This window comes from Tenrec ecaudatus, chromosome 17 (genome assembly GCF_050624435.1).
Source record: "Tenrec ecaudatus isolate mTenEca1 chromosome 17, mTenEca1.hap1, whole genome shotgun sequence".
In the NCBI taxonomy this organism is placed as follows: Eukaryota; Metazoa; Chordata; class Mammalia; order Afrosoricida; family Tenrecidae; genus Tenrec; species Tenrec ecaudatus.
The window spans coordinates 22,351,082-22,369,687 of NC_134546.1; the positions used below are offsets into that span (position 1 = coordinate 22,351,082).

Genomic DNA, 18,606 nt, shown 5'->3' on the forward strand with positions numbered 1-18,606 from the left:
TGGGAGCAGATGGTCAGGCCTTTCTCTCATTGACCTTCCAGGAGAGCGTGAACCACATCAGTCGGCAGCCAAGCACTGTGTGCAGTCATCTAGATAAATCGGCGTGACTTAATATACGTTGGGATTTGTGGAGGGTGATGAATTTTGCCCTGCAATACTTCCCTTGTTTTAAAGAATGTGCAAGAAATTTGCTTATTGGTGATCAACCTCTTACACGATTGAAAATACAAATATAAAAGGGTTTCAAACGTTCACAGAAAATGCCATTATCTTTTCATTCCATTTTCCTACAAACTTAAAAAAACACTCTTGCACCACTAAGACAGTTGGACATAAGGGTCACAAGGAAGAGACAAGCCAGTCGGGGTGCAGTATAGCACCAATGAAACAAACAACTTGCCTCTAGTTCTTTAATGCTCCCCAGCCCCCTCTATCATGACCCCAATTCTACCTTACAATTCCGGCTAGACCAGAGAGTGTATACTGGTACAGATAAGAACTGGAAACATAGGGAATCCAGGACAGATAAACCCCTCAGGACCAATAATGAGAGTAGAGATAACAGAAGGGTAGGGGACAGGTAGGGAGATAAAGGGGGAACCAATCACAATGTTAGATATATTAACCCCCCCCCCCCCCCCGGGGGACTAACAACAGAAAAGTGAGTGAAGGGAGTCAGCAGTCAATGTAAGACATGAAAAAAATAATAATTTATAAATGATCAAGGGTTCATGAGGGAGGAAAAAATATGAGGAGTTGCTACCAAGGGCTCAAGTAGAAAGAAAATGTTTTGAAAATGATGATGGGAACATATGGACAAATGTGCTTGACACAACGGATGGATTGTGATAAGAGCTGTAAGAGCCCCCAATAAAATGATTTTTTAAAAGGAGAGAGAGAGAACGAAGTCAATTATTTTAATTCCTTCCGAATCATAAATGACTGGAATGAACCCTTCCTACTGATTCAATTTTACCAAGGAGAAGGACGGGGAATAATGGATTGACTCAATGATGGAAGTGAAAACGGCCCTAGAGATCAACTCTGGCATTCGTGATCCTGTGGTTTCCCATTTATCAAATGGAACGCAACCCTAGGACTGGACAGAGAACCCAGGGCTCCTGGTTCCTGGTACAGGCCCTTTCCAGCTTACCAAGTGGACAGAGCACTGCTGCGGAGAGACCAGGTGAATTTCATTCTCCTTCCGGTCAGGTTCAGGCCGACCCTGAGCACCATGAGGCAGCCCAGAGGGCGGGTGAGCAGGCAGGACTCTGGGCACCTCACTCACCTGTGGGCGCTTCCACTTTGCGTTCTGGAGGTCTTTCTCCTGGAGCAGCTGCTGGCCGATGGAGGAATCGGCCGCAGGGAATGTGTCATCCTCAAACAGCTTGCCCTTTCTTAAGCAGTGATCCCGCAAGGATTGAAAGTCTTGGCCCTTGAACTTTATGACCGAGGTCTCAGCTAGAGGAGCCTGATGATATGCCATGTCGCCGGAGAAGATGTCTGGAGTGTTCTCCTCCTGCGGAGAAAAGGGGATAACGTTCAGGCATGGGCTGCCAAATCCTCTGCATACTCAGATGTCACTCTCCCTTTACACACGAGGACACAGACGCCTACACCATCCTGTTGACACAGCCAACTGGAAGGCTGGGCTAGAATTCCGGCATCCTTCCTCCAACTTCAACTTGCCATCCACTGTCCTGTACAGTTTCTTGGTGTGCCCAGAGGACAGGGGAGTATTGGTACATTTAATGAATAATTAGTGAGTCCCAACCTTGTTCCACAGACTCCTCTCAATGCAGACCCATCACAGATGAATACGACATGCCCTTTATCCCCACCGGGCTCGCTATCACATGGGAAAGACACATTAGACATTTTAACAGTGAAGTATTAGTCAACAGGAGCTGTTCAATGGAAAAGATGTACAAGGTGCTGGGGCTATGATGAGGGGGGACCCCCAGTTACTCCTCCAGCAGAGGGTGGGTGACACTCACAGAGGCAGCCACATCAGCATCAGGCTTTGATGGCAGAAGGAAAAATGCTAGGTGGAAAAGTGGCGGGAAGATAACTGTATTTTTAAAATATGTTTGGGTGACCCGAGTATGCCACACAGACACCCAGGAGCTGGGTTGGAAAGGTCGTGGATGTTGGAGGGAGTGGGCAGTGGCCAGATACACTGGGAGCAGAGGTGGTTAAGAGGAGGGATTTGGGGGCAGAGATGGGCATAATGGTGGGCTGCAAAGCCAGGTTATGCAGGGTTTTATATCCTACAGGGCTATGGAAGAGGTGAGGCATGAGTCTGTGTGTTCTCGTTGGAAGCAAGTTGAAGGGCAGGTGGAAGGGATGGACAGAAATGGACTGGGCATGGGAAATAGCCAGGAGGCTGCTGCCTTTGTCCCCAGGAGAGGTGGTGGTTGAGCACTGGGAATGAAGATGGTGGAGGGAAGACATTCCAGGGTCATTTAGCAGTCAGCTTCCATAGATTGGATGAGGAATTGGAGATGGGGGAAGGAGAGGGAAATGGACAGGCAGCGTGATGAATGTCCAAATAGGTTTTGGAGTCTACCATCTGCTTTCATTACCTTCCTACTGTTTCTGCAATATTGCATGAGTAGTCAAGCCTTATGAACTTCCTGTGTCTCCATCTGTACGGATTTGGTTCCAACCTCATAGATTTTATGTGGGCACTCAATGAGATTGGACGAAATATGCCAGCCACAGTGGCTGCCATTCAGCTATTCATCAAGTCCTTTCCAACTCAGGTTCGCATAGCAGAACTGCTCCATACAGCTCTCAAGCCTTAGAACTTTCCAGAAATAGATTGCCAGGGTTTTCTTCTGAAGTGCCCCTTGGGTGGAGCCAAGCCACTAACCCTTTGCCCAGTAGTCAGAAGCTTAGCCATCGGCACCACCCAGGAGGCCTGACACACAGTAGGCATTTAGAGATACTGAGGATTGCTGAGGAATGTCAAGTTTTCTTGCTTGGGTGGTAATTGATGCTATTTACCAACATACGCACCTACGTCCTCTATCTGTGAGGAGGCAGGACTAGGTCTGAGTCCTGAATTCCCACTTCGAATGTGGGGCTTGGAGGTCCTCCTTAACCTTTGGAATCAGGTCTTTCAAGCGGCTTTAACCACGGTCTGTTTAGATGGCACCATAGACCCCAGTGCTCCTGTTCCCGCTTTGTAGTGAAAACAGAATCAGACGAAAAAGAATTAGAGAAGAGCATCAATGAGTATTTATAGAGAAGGAATATGAGCTTGCAACCAAGATTTTGAATCATAGAACATTGCAGAATCAAAGTAATCTTCTCAAGGTTGCCGTCTATGGAAGCTGCACATTTTATACCCTGCACACGCTTCTAGACAGAATATCACCCATGAAGAGTCACTGCACAGGCATGTTTGGAGGGAATTATGCATTCAATTGTCTCGCAAACAAGGTATGAATAATTTATATTTCCACGATTAGATCAAACCATATAAAACTGCTAAGTTTGTAGGTCAAAATGGCTGCATACAGGCAAAATCCTATTGTTTCAGCTGAGGTCAAGAGTGGTTGACTGCAGGTAGTTTCTATGGGTTAGAAAATACGATGGACACTCGCCTTCAATCTGGTTCTTGAAAAGTAACAGGCTAAAATGTGCCCCACCTCACACCATCAGGTGCCTGCAGAGCCCACACAAATTAAGGAAGTAGTGGCGGGGAGGACATAGCAGTGATGCAGCATCATTGAGCAAGAAAACAGTGATGGTGTGGACCACGAGCTCGAGACAAAGGCAGTGCTGCCCACGAGTGGAGAGTTGCTGATGACCATGGTCTACCATCTTTCTAGACACACTCAGGGGAGGGGCACCAACTCAGCCTCGCCACGCTGCCTACCTCCTAGTAGAACCTTGGATTAGAGAACCCGGCACATTCCACAATGAGGAGCTGATACCAAGGTCTCAAGCAGAAAGCAAATGTTTTGAGAATGATGATGGCAACAAATGTGCTTGACACGATGGATGGATTGTGATAAGAATTGTACGAGCCCCCAATAGAATGATTTAAAACAAAACTCTACAATGAGCAAGTTTTAGTTGATGAAAATCACATTGCAATTTCCCCCAATAACACAATGGTGGGATTTCTAGTAAGCAGCCCTGAAACGTACGTAAAAATGAAAGCTTAAGCATTTTGCTCCATTTCAACATAAGAGCCATTCCATGGCCTTACAGTTTAGGATCAGTTCCCTATCTGTGTGGTGAACCCTCTCTGCACTCTATTCAGGAGTAGTGCACTGGCCCGACTTTGGGAACCTATGTTTTAAGAAGCATTTATAATGGACATAAGAATGCTATGCATGCTATGGGATATATGAGACATATGAACCTGTGCATGAAGCTCAGTCCTCCTCTCTCTCTCTGTCTCACTCTCTCTCTCTGCTTCCATTTGAGTTGATCCCCACCTCATGGCAACCGCTGCACAATAGGATGAACTATTGCTCAGTCCCGTGCTACTCCCATGATTGGTTGTGGGTCAGATCACTGGGGTCCATAGGTTTTCCTTGGAAGACTTTTGAAAGTAGATCGTCTGGTCTTTCTTATTAGTCCAGCCTAATCTAGAAGCCCTGCTGACACCTGTTCAAGATCACAGTGCCATGCCAGCCTCCACTGACCATAGATGCTTGTTAAGCGTGAAGTACATTGCCTAGAAATTGCACCATGTGGTCTCTCACGTGGAAGGCAAGAGCCCTCCTACTGAATCACTATAAGCTCATTCTTGGCACTGTGACTGATGAATAGAAATCGGCCTATAAATAATGGCTATTACTAAGGAGCCCTGGTGGTGGTGTGGATTAGGTGCTGGGCTGGTAACCACAAAGCGAATGGTTCAAACCCACCAGCTGCTCGGTTGGGAAGGTTTGACTATCTGCTCCCATAAAGATTGACAGCTTCAGAAACCCTGTGAAGGATCATGATGAGTGGCAATCATCCCAATGTCATTGGGCTTGAGTTTTGAGAATCGTGGTTATCGATACTATGTTGACCTGGAAAGGATTGTAAAGACACCTGACATCCTCTGTGCTAGTGAAATAAATTTCTGATGTTATACTTGTACGTCAACTTGGAGATGTATAAGAATGTATGGGTAGTATCCAAGCAGGCAATCAGGCCACAGCCTGGTGGTGCCTCCTTGTGGTGTGACCCCCTCCTAAAGGGGGCCCTGGGAACCTTCGTCTTTCTCTCCCACTGACCCGGAGAGGTGGTGCTGGAGCCCTGTGAGGCTTCCACCGACCTTTGATTGACATGACTGCAGCCACCGGCCTGCGGTCCTCCTGCATTTGGCATCATTACATGCGACTGCATGAGTCTGAAGAGGGACTTAAGGACTTGTATTGGACTTATGGACTTGAGTTGGACTAGACCGGGACACTTTCTTGATATAGAATTACTTCTTGATAGAAAGTGCTTTCTTATATATCTTTGAGTGTCTCAGGATTCGCTTTTCTAGACAACCCAGCCTAACACACCCACTTAGAAAAGAACTTGCTCATCAAATGACAGCCTAGTTCTGAGGGGCTTGTGGGTAAGGGCTTTCTGACAAAAATGGTTATCAGCAATATGTGTGTGAAACACTGGGAGCAAACTTAAAATAAATTTACTCCTTGAAGGACTTCTTGGGGCCTTTGGGATACCCCTGAGTGTCTATTCCATGGGAAGTATTTCCCAAGACCGTCGATTCTCTGTGGAGCGTACTGGGAGGAGACTGCTGCCTAAAACACACTGGAAAGTGGCCGATCTTCCACATTGACTCTGCAAACACAGCAAGGGGATTGAATACCCACTGGGTGCCCAAACTGGCACGAGGTGCTGGCAGGTGAAAAACACCAAGGAGACACGGTTCCTGCCACGTAGGAGCTCTCAGCTTGTTCCCATTAATTCAAATACTGCTCGATCCCCAGCTTCCAGGTGCCGCTTGATTGTTTAACCTTCATGTTGCTCGCATCCTTCACCTCTGCTCTGGGGTCTTTATGTTTCTGCTCTCAGATCCCATGTGATGCCCACACTCCCTGAACTCTGCAGCCAGGGCCAGGACAGTTGGGCGTTAGTCACCTAAAGATCTCAGCGGAGGACACGAGGAGGCCTGGGTCAAACTCCATTTATGGAGGAGAACACATGGCAGACCAGGGAGCCGTGTGACAGGTGCCACGGACCCCAGATGCACCTCGTGCCTTCCCACGCTCATCCCGAAGCTTCTTCCTCAAAGGAGGACGTCTGTAGTGACTACCCTTCTCACATGTTCTCTAGCTTCTCTGTCCCGCTTCTCTGCCTACACTAAAGACATACACTAACCCCCAAACAGGCTTGATTCTGGATGTCCGGTAGGCTTTCTCTTCTCTGGCACTTAAATTATTCTGACTTCTCCTGACTTGCGGCCTGAGGCAAGTAGGAGAGGGCGAGGAGGGGCAAGGTCAAACAAGACAAAAACTCCCTTCTCATCCCCTCCTTCCAGACTGAGTGACCCAAGCCAGAGGTTTCTGAGACTTGAAGCTTGATGCCAACAAGAACCTCTTGTATGGGTTTGAAAGACCAACCTTGCAGTGAGCAAATCCAGGCTTAAGTGAGACCTTAAAAATAGAAAAAAATTGGCGTTACCTGCCGCGCACAAAAATAGAATGTTGTCAAGTTCTGCAAATCCTTCCTGAGAAGGCGAGCCTTACTAGCAAAGCCGGGAGTGATTCACAGGGAAGCAGAGTGAGCCAGGAAGGTGTGTAGGGGTGTGTGTGTGTGTGTGTGTGTGTGTGTGTGTGTGTGTGCGCGCGCGCATGCGAGCAAGACTACCTTCTCTGCTCGCCTGCCTTATCTCGTTTTCCAATCCAGATTCATCCCTCAGGGCAGCCCGTCTCCACAGCTGCAGGCAACTGCCCTGGGCTTGTCCAGCCACAGCAAGTCCCCCTACCTCCTGGCCCTCGCTCCTGTGAGTGTAAAGCAGCAGTAGAACTAAGGCTACAGCGTTGTTTAATTAATAGGATGGCAAAGGAGGCTCTTCGTAGGTAGGTAGGACCCCTGTCTTGCTCGTGACTTTGGTATGTCAGTTCAGGCACACAGTAGGTCTTCCATCCCCTTCTCGTGTTTTCAAGAGGAAGGTCAGCCAATATTCAGAGTGCTTTGCACAGCAGTGGCCTCACCAAGGGCTCCACAAAGAACAGGAGTGTCACAAAGACCCCCAAGACATCCCCCGGTAAAGAAACTCCATGGACGTTTGCTTCCAGTGAGTCACACACCTATTGGCGGCACCTCTTCTTCATGGAAAACTCTCATTGACGTCCCATGGAAAAGATGTCCGATACACAGGGCATACACAGGACAAACATCACGGGGCTTTAGAAGAGCCTGACTCTAGTTTTCAAGGGGCACCGGCCCAAAGCCACGTGAATTTTGATCGCCTGTGAGGAAGCTGGAGGGAAACTGGATGGCTTTGCGTTGTGGCGCTGGTGTCCCGTTTTAAAGGGACCGTGGACTGTCCAAAGAACAGAAACATCTGTGATGGAAGAAGTGCAGCCAGAATAGTTCTTAGTGCCGAGAGTGGCAAGACTTCATCGCATATACTTTGGACTTGGTACCAGGAGGGGCCAGTCCCTGGAGAAGGCTTAGCACGGTAGAGTGGGCTCCCAAAAGGGGAGGCCCTCAGTGAGATGAGCCACACATGGCTGCCACAGCAAGCTCACGCCAACAGTTGCACGGATGGCCGAGGACCAGGCAGTGTTTCCTTCTGACACAGGTAGAGTGGCTATGAGGCAGAACTCACCCAACCGTGGTACCTAACACCACCACCAACACTGAGCACGTGACTCGTAGGAAGGTTGCTAAGCACTCGGCAACTCAATGCCCTTTTCTGTCAAAAGGGCACGATGACAAGTTTTTTGGGGGGGAAATCAAATGGGAAAGTATATGGAAAGACATTTAAATCATAAAGCAGTTCACAAAAGTCAGAAGATCGGGGATTTATTTCTTGGACTCTAACATTTTCTCAGTCTTCCCTGCATTTCTCCGACTCAGAAATGAAGAGCTGGGTGGGTACAGATGAGGGGAATTATCGCCGAGTGTGGCTCCTGTCCGAAAGCTCTGCCACCATGTGTGTTGGTCCTCTACCAGGGAATCCACGGGCTGTGGGGTCTTTGGGAATGGAGAAAACCGTCTTGTGCAGGAATGTGGACAGATGCACTTAGAAAATAATTGTAATAAATCCGAGTAACAAAATATCTTCTATGGCATTTTTTGAAGGGTGGGCAGCCTCCTTAGGAGACCAATATACGGCTTACATCTATTTAAAAAGAGCAGATGCTGTTTTATATAATGAGCCTCTTGGTTGGCATGAGCTTGCTTGAGCAGGTACAGTAATGGGCAGCTAAAGTCCTCAGGCTACAATACATCAATAAAATTATTAAATTTGATCACTTAACGCATACAGAAGCCTATGTAAAGTGTATAGGTTGTTAAGCATATAAACACCAAGAACTCAGGGCCCAGCTCATTAACGTACCAACACTGCTGATGCCCCCATGCTCCTCACTCTCCCAACCCCCACTCCCCTGGACCCAGGGCAACCCCACCCCTTGCCTTGATGGTTGTGTTTATCAGTCTCCTGATTTCCTTTGAAAAGCAGCTTCCCTACATATTTAGATATCTCACATCACATTATTTTGGTAGCGCCAGTTTTTCAGCTTTTACAAATTACACAGGAGTTCTAGTTTCTCTTCCACAGACTCACTGATGTAGAGTGAATCACAGCTCACGCAACCCTGTAGAACAAGGTAGAATGCACAAGGGGGTCTCTGAGACCTCAGAGCTCTTACGGGCTCCCAGCAGGGCGGCTGGCGATTTCAAGCTGCCCACTTAATGTTTAGCAGCCGAATGCTTAACCCATGAAGTTACCAAGGCTCTTGTTTTTGTTTCTGACAAAGTTCCCTATACGTCTCATCCACCTATACGTCTCATCCAACTATACGTCTCATCCACCATGTAGGTTCAAACTCTACGCTCTGAGCAGGGGGCGGCTGTCTGAAGGGAGTGAACACGTGTAGAAGAAATGAGAACAAAGGTGATTTGCCACGTCATGCGCTTTGTACTCTACGGGAGAAAGACAAGGCTTTTGGCGCCTGGGAAGATGTACCGTCTCAGAAACCCAGGCGCTGTTCTACTGTGTCCTTTGACTTGCAGTGAGTTTGACTCGCCTTGATGGCATGAGTCGGCTGTTACATGACATGGCCTGGTGGCGATGACTAAAACTGCCACACAAACGCCTCCACCTTTCTTGCCAGAGGGATCCAACAAAGGAGTTTCCAGAGGCTCCGTCTGCAGAGAGTGGGATTCAGGAAGGAGAGAGGCAGAGTGGAACGAGCCCGTAGGGTTTTCTGAAACTTTATGGAAGCAGGTAGCTTTCTCTTTCTCACTCAGAGCAGCCGGTGGGTTTGAACTCCCGACCTTCCAGTTAGCTGTCCAACACTTCATCCCCAGCACCGAGTGATTCCCCAATTCTGTGTATGAACTGCAAAAGGTCTCAGCCTAACTGACCAGAGTGGAACTTTGAATTCCTTGCTGCAGAAGGTGAGACCAAATGCACTGCTAAACTTAGTGGGGTTGGTTTACCACCTTAAAATGAAAAACAAAAAAAATCCAAACACAGAAGACAAAACTGCACTTTCCAGAGGATTGTAACAGAGCCTAATGTCTGCCCAAGAGATCATTCACCTTGTCTGGGATATAAGCCCAATCATTTTAAAATAAAGAACTAAAATAATTGTGTGCTAGGGAGGGAGGGGTGGAAAGAGGGAACCGATTACAGGGAGCCACAGGTGATCCCCTCCCTGGGGGATGGACAGCAGAAAAGTGGGCGAAGGGAGACATTGGACAGTGTAAGATATGACAGAATAATAATTTATAAATTATCTAGGGTTCATGAAGGAAGGGGGAGTGGGGAAGGAGGGGAAAAAATGAGGAGCTGATACCAAGAGCTTAAGTGGAGAGCAAATGTTTTGAGAATGATGAGAACAACAAATGTACAAATGTGCTTGACACAATTGATGTATGTATGGATTGTGATAAGAGTTGTATAAGCCCCTAATAAAATGATTTAAAAAGTTGTTGCCCATCCTCAAGAAAAAGACCATCGAAGGTGCCAATTCCAAGAAATAGAAATGATCAAAGAGTTTCAAACAGTCATCAGCACCAGACTGCTAACCACATGGTTAATGTTAAGGCCTCCCTAGCTGCTCCTCAGGAGAAAGACGAGGCTGTCTGCTTCGGTAAGGAATCACAGCCTCCCAAGCCCTCCACAGGACCACTGTGAGTTGGAATCAACTCCATGGACCTGGGTCTGGCATTCCTGAGATGTCAGTGAAATTAAAAATCGGTCAATTAAAAATTACACAATGTCAAGAACACACTGAAACAAGATTCCCAAGAGTAGCCCTTCAGGGACATGTGGGATGATAGTAACAGGACTGATTTATGAGTTATTGGGGCCCAGCATGGGAGGAGAAAGATTCTGGGACAGAAAATATAATATGCAAGACACCCCCAGTTGGTGCCATAGAGAGAGTTCTGGGTTGGAGATGCTTGAAAATTCGGGAACCACGGATAGCCATATTTTAATTAACCTGTTGCAAACAAAGATTAAGAGGAAAAATAACAGCAGCATTTAAAGCCCTGCTTTCACCCAGAGAACAGTGTCTCAAATGACTGGGGGGAGGGGAGAAGCAAAAGAGATAAAAGTCAACCCAGCAATTTCTTCCTAGGTGAAGATACTTTTCAGGAATAAAGGTAAAATCAAGACATTTTCAAAAGAATGAGAACTATGAGAATTCATTTAAAAAACATTTTTTCAAGAGATTCTAAACAGTTCCACTTATAATAGCAGGGGGAAAGATGATATTCAGGAAAGGTAAATAGCAAATATCTGAATAATTTTTTTCTTCTTAAGTTATTTACGATGTCCACATGTAAGTAAGCCAACAATCGTCAGGTTGTCCGAAGAAGTCTCGGTGTCTACAGATGTCATTCCTATTAAAATGACAATGCCTAGCATAGCACAGTGTATTAAAACCGCTTCTGTAAAGATTCCAGCCTTAGCGACCCATGGGGGTGGTCCTACTCCGTCCCACAGGGTTGCTATGAGTCAGAGTGGACTCACTGACAAAGGATTTGGTGTGGGTTTATCTGATTGCAAGGTTTTTATATTTTACATGACAGGGCGCAATAAGATGTCAAAGGTTAGGTATGTATATTATATTTTCCAAAACCACTACTAACAAACTAGTAAAGGAGGTTAAGCCCCAACCCAGCAGATACATTAAAATGAAGTATTAAGACATATCCAAATATTCCAAAAGAAATCAGGAAAGCATGGGTGCAGAGAAATGAAAATCACAGTGGACAAACAAAACTGCAAACAGAATCCGACCATATCCATGATTGAGGAGCCAGGGTTCCTTTCTGAAGACACAGGGAGCTTAAAAACTAAGTGGAAAGAGCTATTCTGCGTAAATATGTGCATAAGAAGGCTGGGTGGATCTTAATAGCTGATAAAATACACTGTGTAAGGAAATATTAACAGAGACAATGTGACATACTGTATATACTCATGTATAAGCTGAGCTTTTTGGCACATTTTTAATGCAGTTTTTGTGGTAAAATTGATGCCTCAGCTGATATGCAGGTTGGCTTATATTCGAGTATATATGGTAATTCATAGTGGTGAAAAATTCACCAGAAGAAATAAAATCATAACTTTGTAGAGCTGACAGAATTGGAGAGGCAACTCCATAATCATAGTAGGGGATTATCACCTAATAGCAATGATTAATAGATCAACTCTACAAAAATCAGGAAAAAATAGATCTAAATATACTACTACCTCAATATAATTGAAGCATCTCTTCCACTACACCCAACAACTGCAGAATCCACCTTCACAAAAATGAAGGAGACACTGGTCAAGAAAACAATCTTTTCCCAAGAATTAACATCATACAAAATATTCTTTGACCATAAAAGAATTAAAATAGAGATAAATAGCAATAAGATAGCTAGGAAAATGCAAAATATCTGGAACTAAACCACACACATAAATAACTCATGGGCCCAAAATGTTATCATAAAAGTAAGAAATTAATAAAATAAAAATAAAAGTAGGAAATTAATTACATAGAAGACAATAGAAAAATTAAGCAAAGGAAAAATTTGCTTCCTTAAAGAGTCCATGCAATGGACTAACTCCTGGTCACACTGGTCAAGGGCAAAAGAGAGTATAAATCAGCTACACCTTCACTAATAACACGGTTATCCACACACATCACCCAGATCTTAGAGGACGAATAAGAGACCACCATAGACACCCTGATGGCAACAAAGTTGGTAGGTTGTCCAAATCAGATTAATTTCTTGAAAAATACAACTTAATAAAAATGACACAGGAAGAAATAGAAAATATGAGTACTTAAAAATAAATAAATAAATTGCTTTTGTTACCAAAAGCTTTCTCAAAAGAGACCCCTTAGACCAGGTAGTTTTGCTGGGGCATCTGTTCATCTTTCAGCCTGCGATCATTCGGGTTCACACATTTTATTCCGAAAAGAGAGGAGAGGCGTGGTATTATCCTAGTCACGCAGACTTGGGTTAGCATTCAAAATTCAACATAACCCACCTTATTAAATGACTAAAAAGCAAGCTGAACTTGGAAGAGAAATATATTCAACCTGCATTTGTGATTTTTAAAACTCAGAAAATGAAAGATTATAGGTAGTATCCCCAAACTCAGGAAGGGCATCGATGAAAAATCTTTAATTGGCGTCCTACTTAATAATGGCCCAGGTTAAGGCAAAGGTGGCTATTGTTGCCTTTCCTATTTAACATGTGGGGTCCTAGCCAGCGGCAACGGAGGGAAAACAAAAGGTGAAGAGGATCAGAAAAAAGAAGAAAATTAGTCCCGATGATTTGATTGGAGAAAACTCTAGGGAAATCTGCAAACGTGTAGAACTTACTAAATTTAACAAGGTCGCATTTTATTCATTTTATACAGGTTGATATTTTAAAAATCAATTGTATTCCTATGTATTACCAGCAGACGCTAGAAAATGAAATGAGAAAGGACTTCTACTTGCAGCAGCATCCCAAAATATAGAATACGAGAGGTAAAAATGCTAAGGTCATCCAAGATTCCTACATTTTAAACTACAAAACTCTGCTCAGAGAAATGAAAGAAAGCCCAAACAGATAACAAGAGATTGGATTGGACGAGCCATTGATTGGATGATTCAATATGGCCGAGATAAAAGTTCTCCCCAATTCACCCGTGGACTCTACAGTCCCAACCAGAATTCAAGCAGGCTTATTGCTTTTGTTCTTAAAAGTTATCAGTAAGTTGACTCTCCATTCAATATCTAAATGAAAGTGACCTGGAATAAACAAAACAATTTTTGAAAATAAGAAAAGAGTTGGAAAATGTATTCTACCTAATTTCACTATGGATTATAAAGCCACACTATCCGTACAAAAATGGACACAGAGCTCAGTGGAGCACAGTAGAGAATTCAGAAATAAACAGATATAGAGTCAGTTAACTGTACACAGAATTTGGGGTGGGGTGGGGAGGAGAGCGCAATTTAACTCTTACTTTATGTCATTCACAAAAATTAAGTCAAAATTATAGACTTAAAGATAAAACTTAAGATTATAATACTTTTAGGAAAAAGTATTCAAAATTTGGAATGGAGAAATGGATCTTATGTAGAACAAAAAATGAGCCATTTATAAGGAAAAAGACAGATAAATACAACTTCATCAAAAGTTTAAAAGGCATCATTAAAGAAAAAAATGCAACCCACAGACCAAGAGAAAATGTCCACAACACATGCGCTGTGCAAAGAACTCGTATCTGGGATATGTAAGGACTCTGAAAACGCAAGCTTAAAAACCGTCCATTAGAAAGTGGGAAAAATCGGACACTTCACCAAAGGAGCTGAAAGTGTGTAGGCAAAAGGCAACATGAAAAAATGTCCATCTTCAGTCACCAGTGAAATGCGAACTCTCCCACCTGGAGACACCGTGACACATCTCCTGTGAGTCGTGGTCAGAGCGATTCCAACTGAAGGTGACCCCTGGGTGCGTGGTGGACGCCGCCACCAGAAGCAGAGCACCAGGCCTGCCCTTGCAGGAAGCTCCAGTCTGATTCAGAGTGTTTCTCATCAAGTGCTTATCAACCAAGGTCACCCAGGAGGGATTTCAAAAATCCCATTGATTGTGACTGCTATCTAAGTTCTAAGTTAATGAGACTGGCCGTGTCAATGTTGGTGAAAACGTGGAACATAAAGGCGGACTTTTTGATACTGCTTTCTCTGAAATGTAAAAGGATACAACCACACTGGAAAACCGTGTAGACATCTCCTACAAGGTGAAATATACCCACCAACAACTTCAAGGAGAAAGTTGAAATTCTCTGCTCCCATTTAGATTCATAAAGCCTTGAAAATCCTATTAGAGTTGCTATGAGTTAGAATCAACTTGATGTTATGGATTTCTGGACAGTGCAGATGTAGTAGTAACTCCTTGTTGTCTTAATTTCAATTTCCTTGATTATAAGTAATAAGTATTTATTCCGTATTCATGTTTTCTCTCCTGTGAGATGCATACTCATGTCTTATGTCTATTTGCTTATCGGTGGCTTTTTCTGAACTGATTTGTAGAGATTCTTTACGTACATACTCCTTGCCTATATTCTTTGTTGCTACATGAGTAGCAAATACATTTTCTTAATTTGTGATTTAAGTTTCTATTTTCGTGGTGATTTCATCTGATGAATGAACACATTCTTTATAAAAACAAATATATTATAAATCTTTGCATATACATTTAATTCTTGTAAGTTGAGCCAAGTGTTAATTCTCATGGGAAGTTCATATAAGAAATTTTGTGAGTGGTTCTCTTTGTAAAACAGGAATTGCTTTATAATGAACCCATTCATTCTCCAATGCATTCATTTAAAACACTTCTACAGCCATGTAATAAAAATGTTAAAGTCTGATGCTCCTAGCGACATTCTGAAATGTAATGGCAAAGACACATTTCAAATACTTTGAAAAATCACGCTGGCCTCCTTAAAGCCAATCTAGACTGACTAGAGACCAAAACATTGTTTCCCTTTTTCCTTTTCCTTTTGTACCCCCTGAGAGCTGCACACCTGGAGGTATAGGACAGTGCCATACATGATCACATATGTTGATTATTAAACCAAACCCCAGAACTCACTGCCTGTGTTGATTGACCGCAACCCCATAGGACAGGAGACAACTGTCCCTGTGGGTTTCCAAGACTGTAACTCTTTATGGGGGTCGAAGACCCCATCTTTCTCCCTCACAGTGGCTGATGGTTTTGAACTGCTTTTAAACAGCAGTTTAAAACAGCATTTAATAAACAGCATTTAATAAAGCCTCCCTCTACTACACAAGTTGGGTAAACCAGCTTGAACTGTGCTGGCTGCATGAGAAAGGGCTGTGTCCCACTGTAGTGCCTTGCAGTGCAGCAGAGGACAGTACGCCATGGATCTGGGGAATCTGGCTCCTCGTGGAATCGTGTCTCTGGAACAGTCACAGAGCGCTGTCCTGCTCAGCATTGTTCCCTTGGCTCTAGATCAAAGTGCTGAGAGTGAAATTGAAGATAGTTCTCAACTTTGTCCTCAGTTTCCATGATACAAAGAGAGGAAGAACAACAAACCAAGCAGAGGGTAGACTCCAAATTTATAGTTAAACGTTAACTTTGCCAGTAAAGAGTGAGAGTAAGAGAGAGCATGCCCGGCCTTGGCTAAATTTCATATTGGAACTTTTTTGTGTGTCTTCCTTGGCTTATGGTTTTAAATGAGGTAATCCAGTAAAATAGTTGACACTATCTTGATGGCAGCATTAGCAGCAAGGCCTTGCTCTGGATGGGCTATGTCCGTCTCCTGTGCAAATCTGCTCTGATTTCACAGGGAGAGCGAGTCATCTTCCATTCAAGAGCCTACAAGTGACTAGGAGCGTTAGGCCTTTCAATGGTATCAGAGGAAGGTGTTTGAGTGTCCTGATGGTCCCTGGCCACGGCGGTCAGCAGGGTTTGCAGGAAGCAGTGGCACCCTCTTGGAAGAGGTATGTTATCCGTTGGAATCAACTCCATGGCAGTCAGTTTGGTTTTATTTTGGGAGAGAAGGGGTAATGACTTTCTAAAATGGGCACAAAATGGAGTCTGTCCATCTAAATATATAAGGAACTTAGAAAGCACTTTCTGTGGAGGAGGGTAGAACATCTAGAAACATTTCTTGGGAGAAAGATTGAGGAACCTATAGTGACTTTTGGACCCCGTCTACCTGTCAGAGTCCCTGGTGATCTTGAGTCTCTTTTTCGTAGGTACTAGATCGGCCAGAAGTGGCCATAGGAAGAGCAGGTTCATAGTGCTCTGTGGGTATTAAATGAGGCAGCTCTTGGAAAGGGCTCACAGTCAAGCCAATACAACAGGTCTCATGACCATCTCCTGTCAGGAACTCACCAGCTACCCTACCCCAGCTGTCTTGGCTCAGAAATTGTGTCCAGTTCTGAGCATCCTGACCACTGACGGGGTACCTCTTGGACTCCCACAGTCAGGTCTTTCTAATTTCCCAGGGCAGTGGTCATTCCATAGGTGAGACTCTCAGCTCCACTGCTTGCCTGGTAGAATCAGCAAGGGCTCACACCCCTGGGAGGCTGTGTCTGGCCTGCAGATTACATTACCCTTCAGCTCTTAAGGCTGAGCCCAGTGTCCCTGGGCCTCCTCACCAGGAGGCAGCCTTGGTTCAAGCTCTTTCCTTTACCTGTCTGTCCTGCCCTGCCAGGTGGTGGGGCAGTTGTCCTTGGATCTACCACAAGCCTCTGGGCATGGATTTGCAGACAAAGGAAGATGTGATCTGTGTGCTGTGTGGTCCCGAAGACAGAATGAGTTCCCATAACTTTGTTGTTCTTGGGGGGTGGCAATTCTAGGTGATCTGGAGACTCCTGGTTGATGGAAAAGAGTCCCAGTGGTTTAGCAGGTTCCTAGTTGGGCTCCTAAGGTTGGTGGTTCAAACCTACCAGCCACACCCTGGAAGAAAAATGAGGTGGTCATCCTAAAAAGGATGGTAATTTCAGAAGCCATAAGGAGCAGTTTTGCTTTGTCCCAGAGGGTCACTATGAGTCTGAATGAACTTGATGGCAGTGGGGGGTGTGCAAACAGTGAAGCACAGGTATCCCAAAAGAAAGGCTCAGAGATGTGCTTCTGAAAGGCCCTAACTTGAGAACCCGGAGCCACTCCAGCCTGCACGTGGGGTGGTGAGGGTGGCAGTGGTAGCACCGTGAATCAAATTGACTCAACAGCAACGGCTTTATTTCTAAGTTTCCTTGGATTTTTTTTTTTTTTTGCTGGGGCTATTGTTGTTGAGGAGTCGAGGGATCACAGAGCTTCAGAGTGGAACGTCCAGGGGATATTTTATATCTGCAGCGTTCAGCTCAGTCAGTACTCACTGGTCCCAAGGCTGTTGGGTGTGCGAAACATAGCAGGTACAGCCCCTCAGCTCAAGGCTTCAGTGCATTTAACTGTAATTCATGTGGGCCCTAATGGGGCGGGGGGTGTGGTGGTGGCGGGGCTCCTCTGTTGGGCAGCACAGAAGACGAGAGCCACAGCGCATGACATGCATAGTCAAAAAAGATGGGACAGGCGCACCCTTCAATGGAAAGAGACCCTGTACAGGACTGATCCCGTCCCCTTGGGCCGGCTGGCATTTTCTCCACTTGGTCACCTTTACCCAGCATTTCATTTTTGCCTCCAAAGCACATAGGCACATCGTTCTGCCAGTAATAGGTCCAAGGGAGGCAGCATTCCCAGGCCTCTTGGGACAGGTGTCTCAGCCACCCTGGTATCCCTGTCCTATGCAAGCAACAAAGGGTGATTGGTTGGCAATCAGCTCAGAAACAGTAAGCAGGTTCGATCGTTTCCCCCCCCCCTCCCACCCCCCCACCCCCCCACCCCCCTGCCCAGGAGTGGTGTGCTCAGCTCTCTCCTGGCTGGTGTTTTGCAGAACAATGGAAATAAATCTGATGTAATGTAGCAGAAGCCGGCAAGGGATGGTTTTCCCCTTAACAAATACTCATTTGAAATGATGCCCAAGCCCTGCGCGAGGCTGCACGAGGAGCGATCTATTTCCCACAACAGTGTTCCAGCAAAACCCATTACTAATTCCACAACTCAAATTAAAACTAACAGAGCTTGAAGGCTGCGCCTGACACTCTCTCTGCTGACAAGGAACAAGGCAGGGTGGGGGAAGGGACTGGGCGCACTCGTGTGTGCATGTGTTTAATTACACTGTTTAACACATCGAGAATAATTTAGCCGCCCGAGTGGAGAAAATAAGGCACTTAACTGTCTCTGGCAGGGGGTGGAAAAAAAAGCTCCTAGGCATACTACTTCCAACTATATGCCACATCAGCATACCTCAGGGTGAGAGAGAGAGAGAGAGAGAGAGAGAGAGAGAGAGAGAGAGAGAGAGAGAGAGAGAGAGAGAGAGAGAGAGAGAGAGAGAAA

The 18,606-nt window shown here is 45.1% G+C and overlaps 1 protein-coding gene across 1 annotated transcript in view; it reads right to left on the reverse strand.

Moving 5' to 3' along the window:
* The window catches only part of CAPN13 (calpain 13), a 60,495-nt gene extending 59,009 nt beyond the window's left edge, over nucleotides 1-1,486 (reverse strand). The window contains exon 1 of the mRNA XM_075536071.1: nucleotides 1,289-1,486. Coding sequence (XP_075392186.1) covers nucleotides 1,289-1,486 — 198 coding nt within the window. The remainder of the gene's footprint in view (nucleotides 1-1,288) is intronic.
* Nucleotides 1,487-18,606: the final 17,120 nt, after the last annotated feature.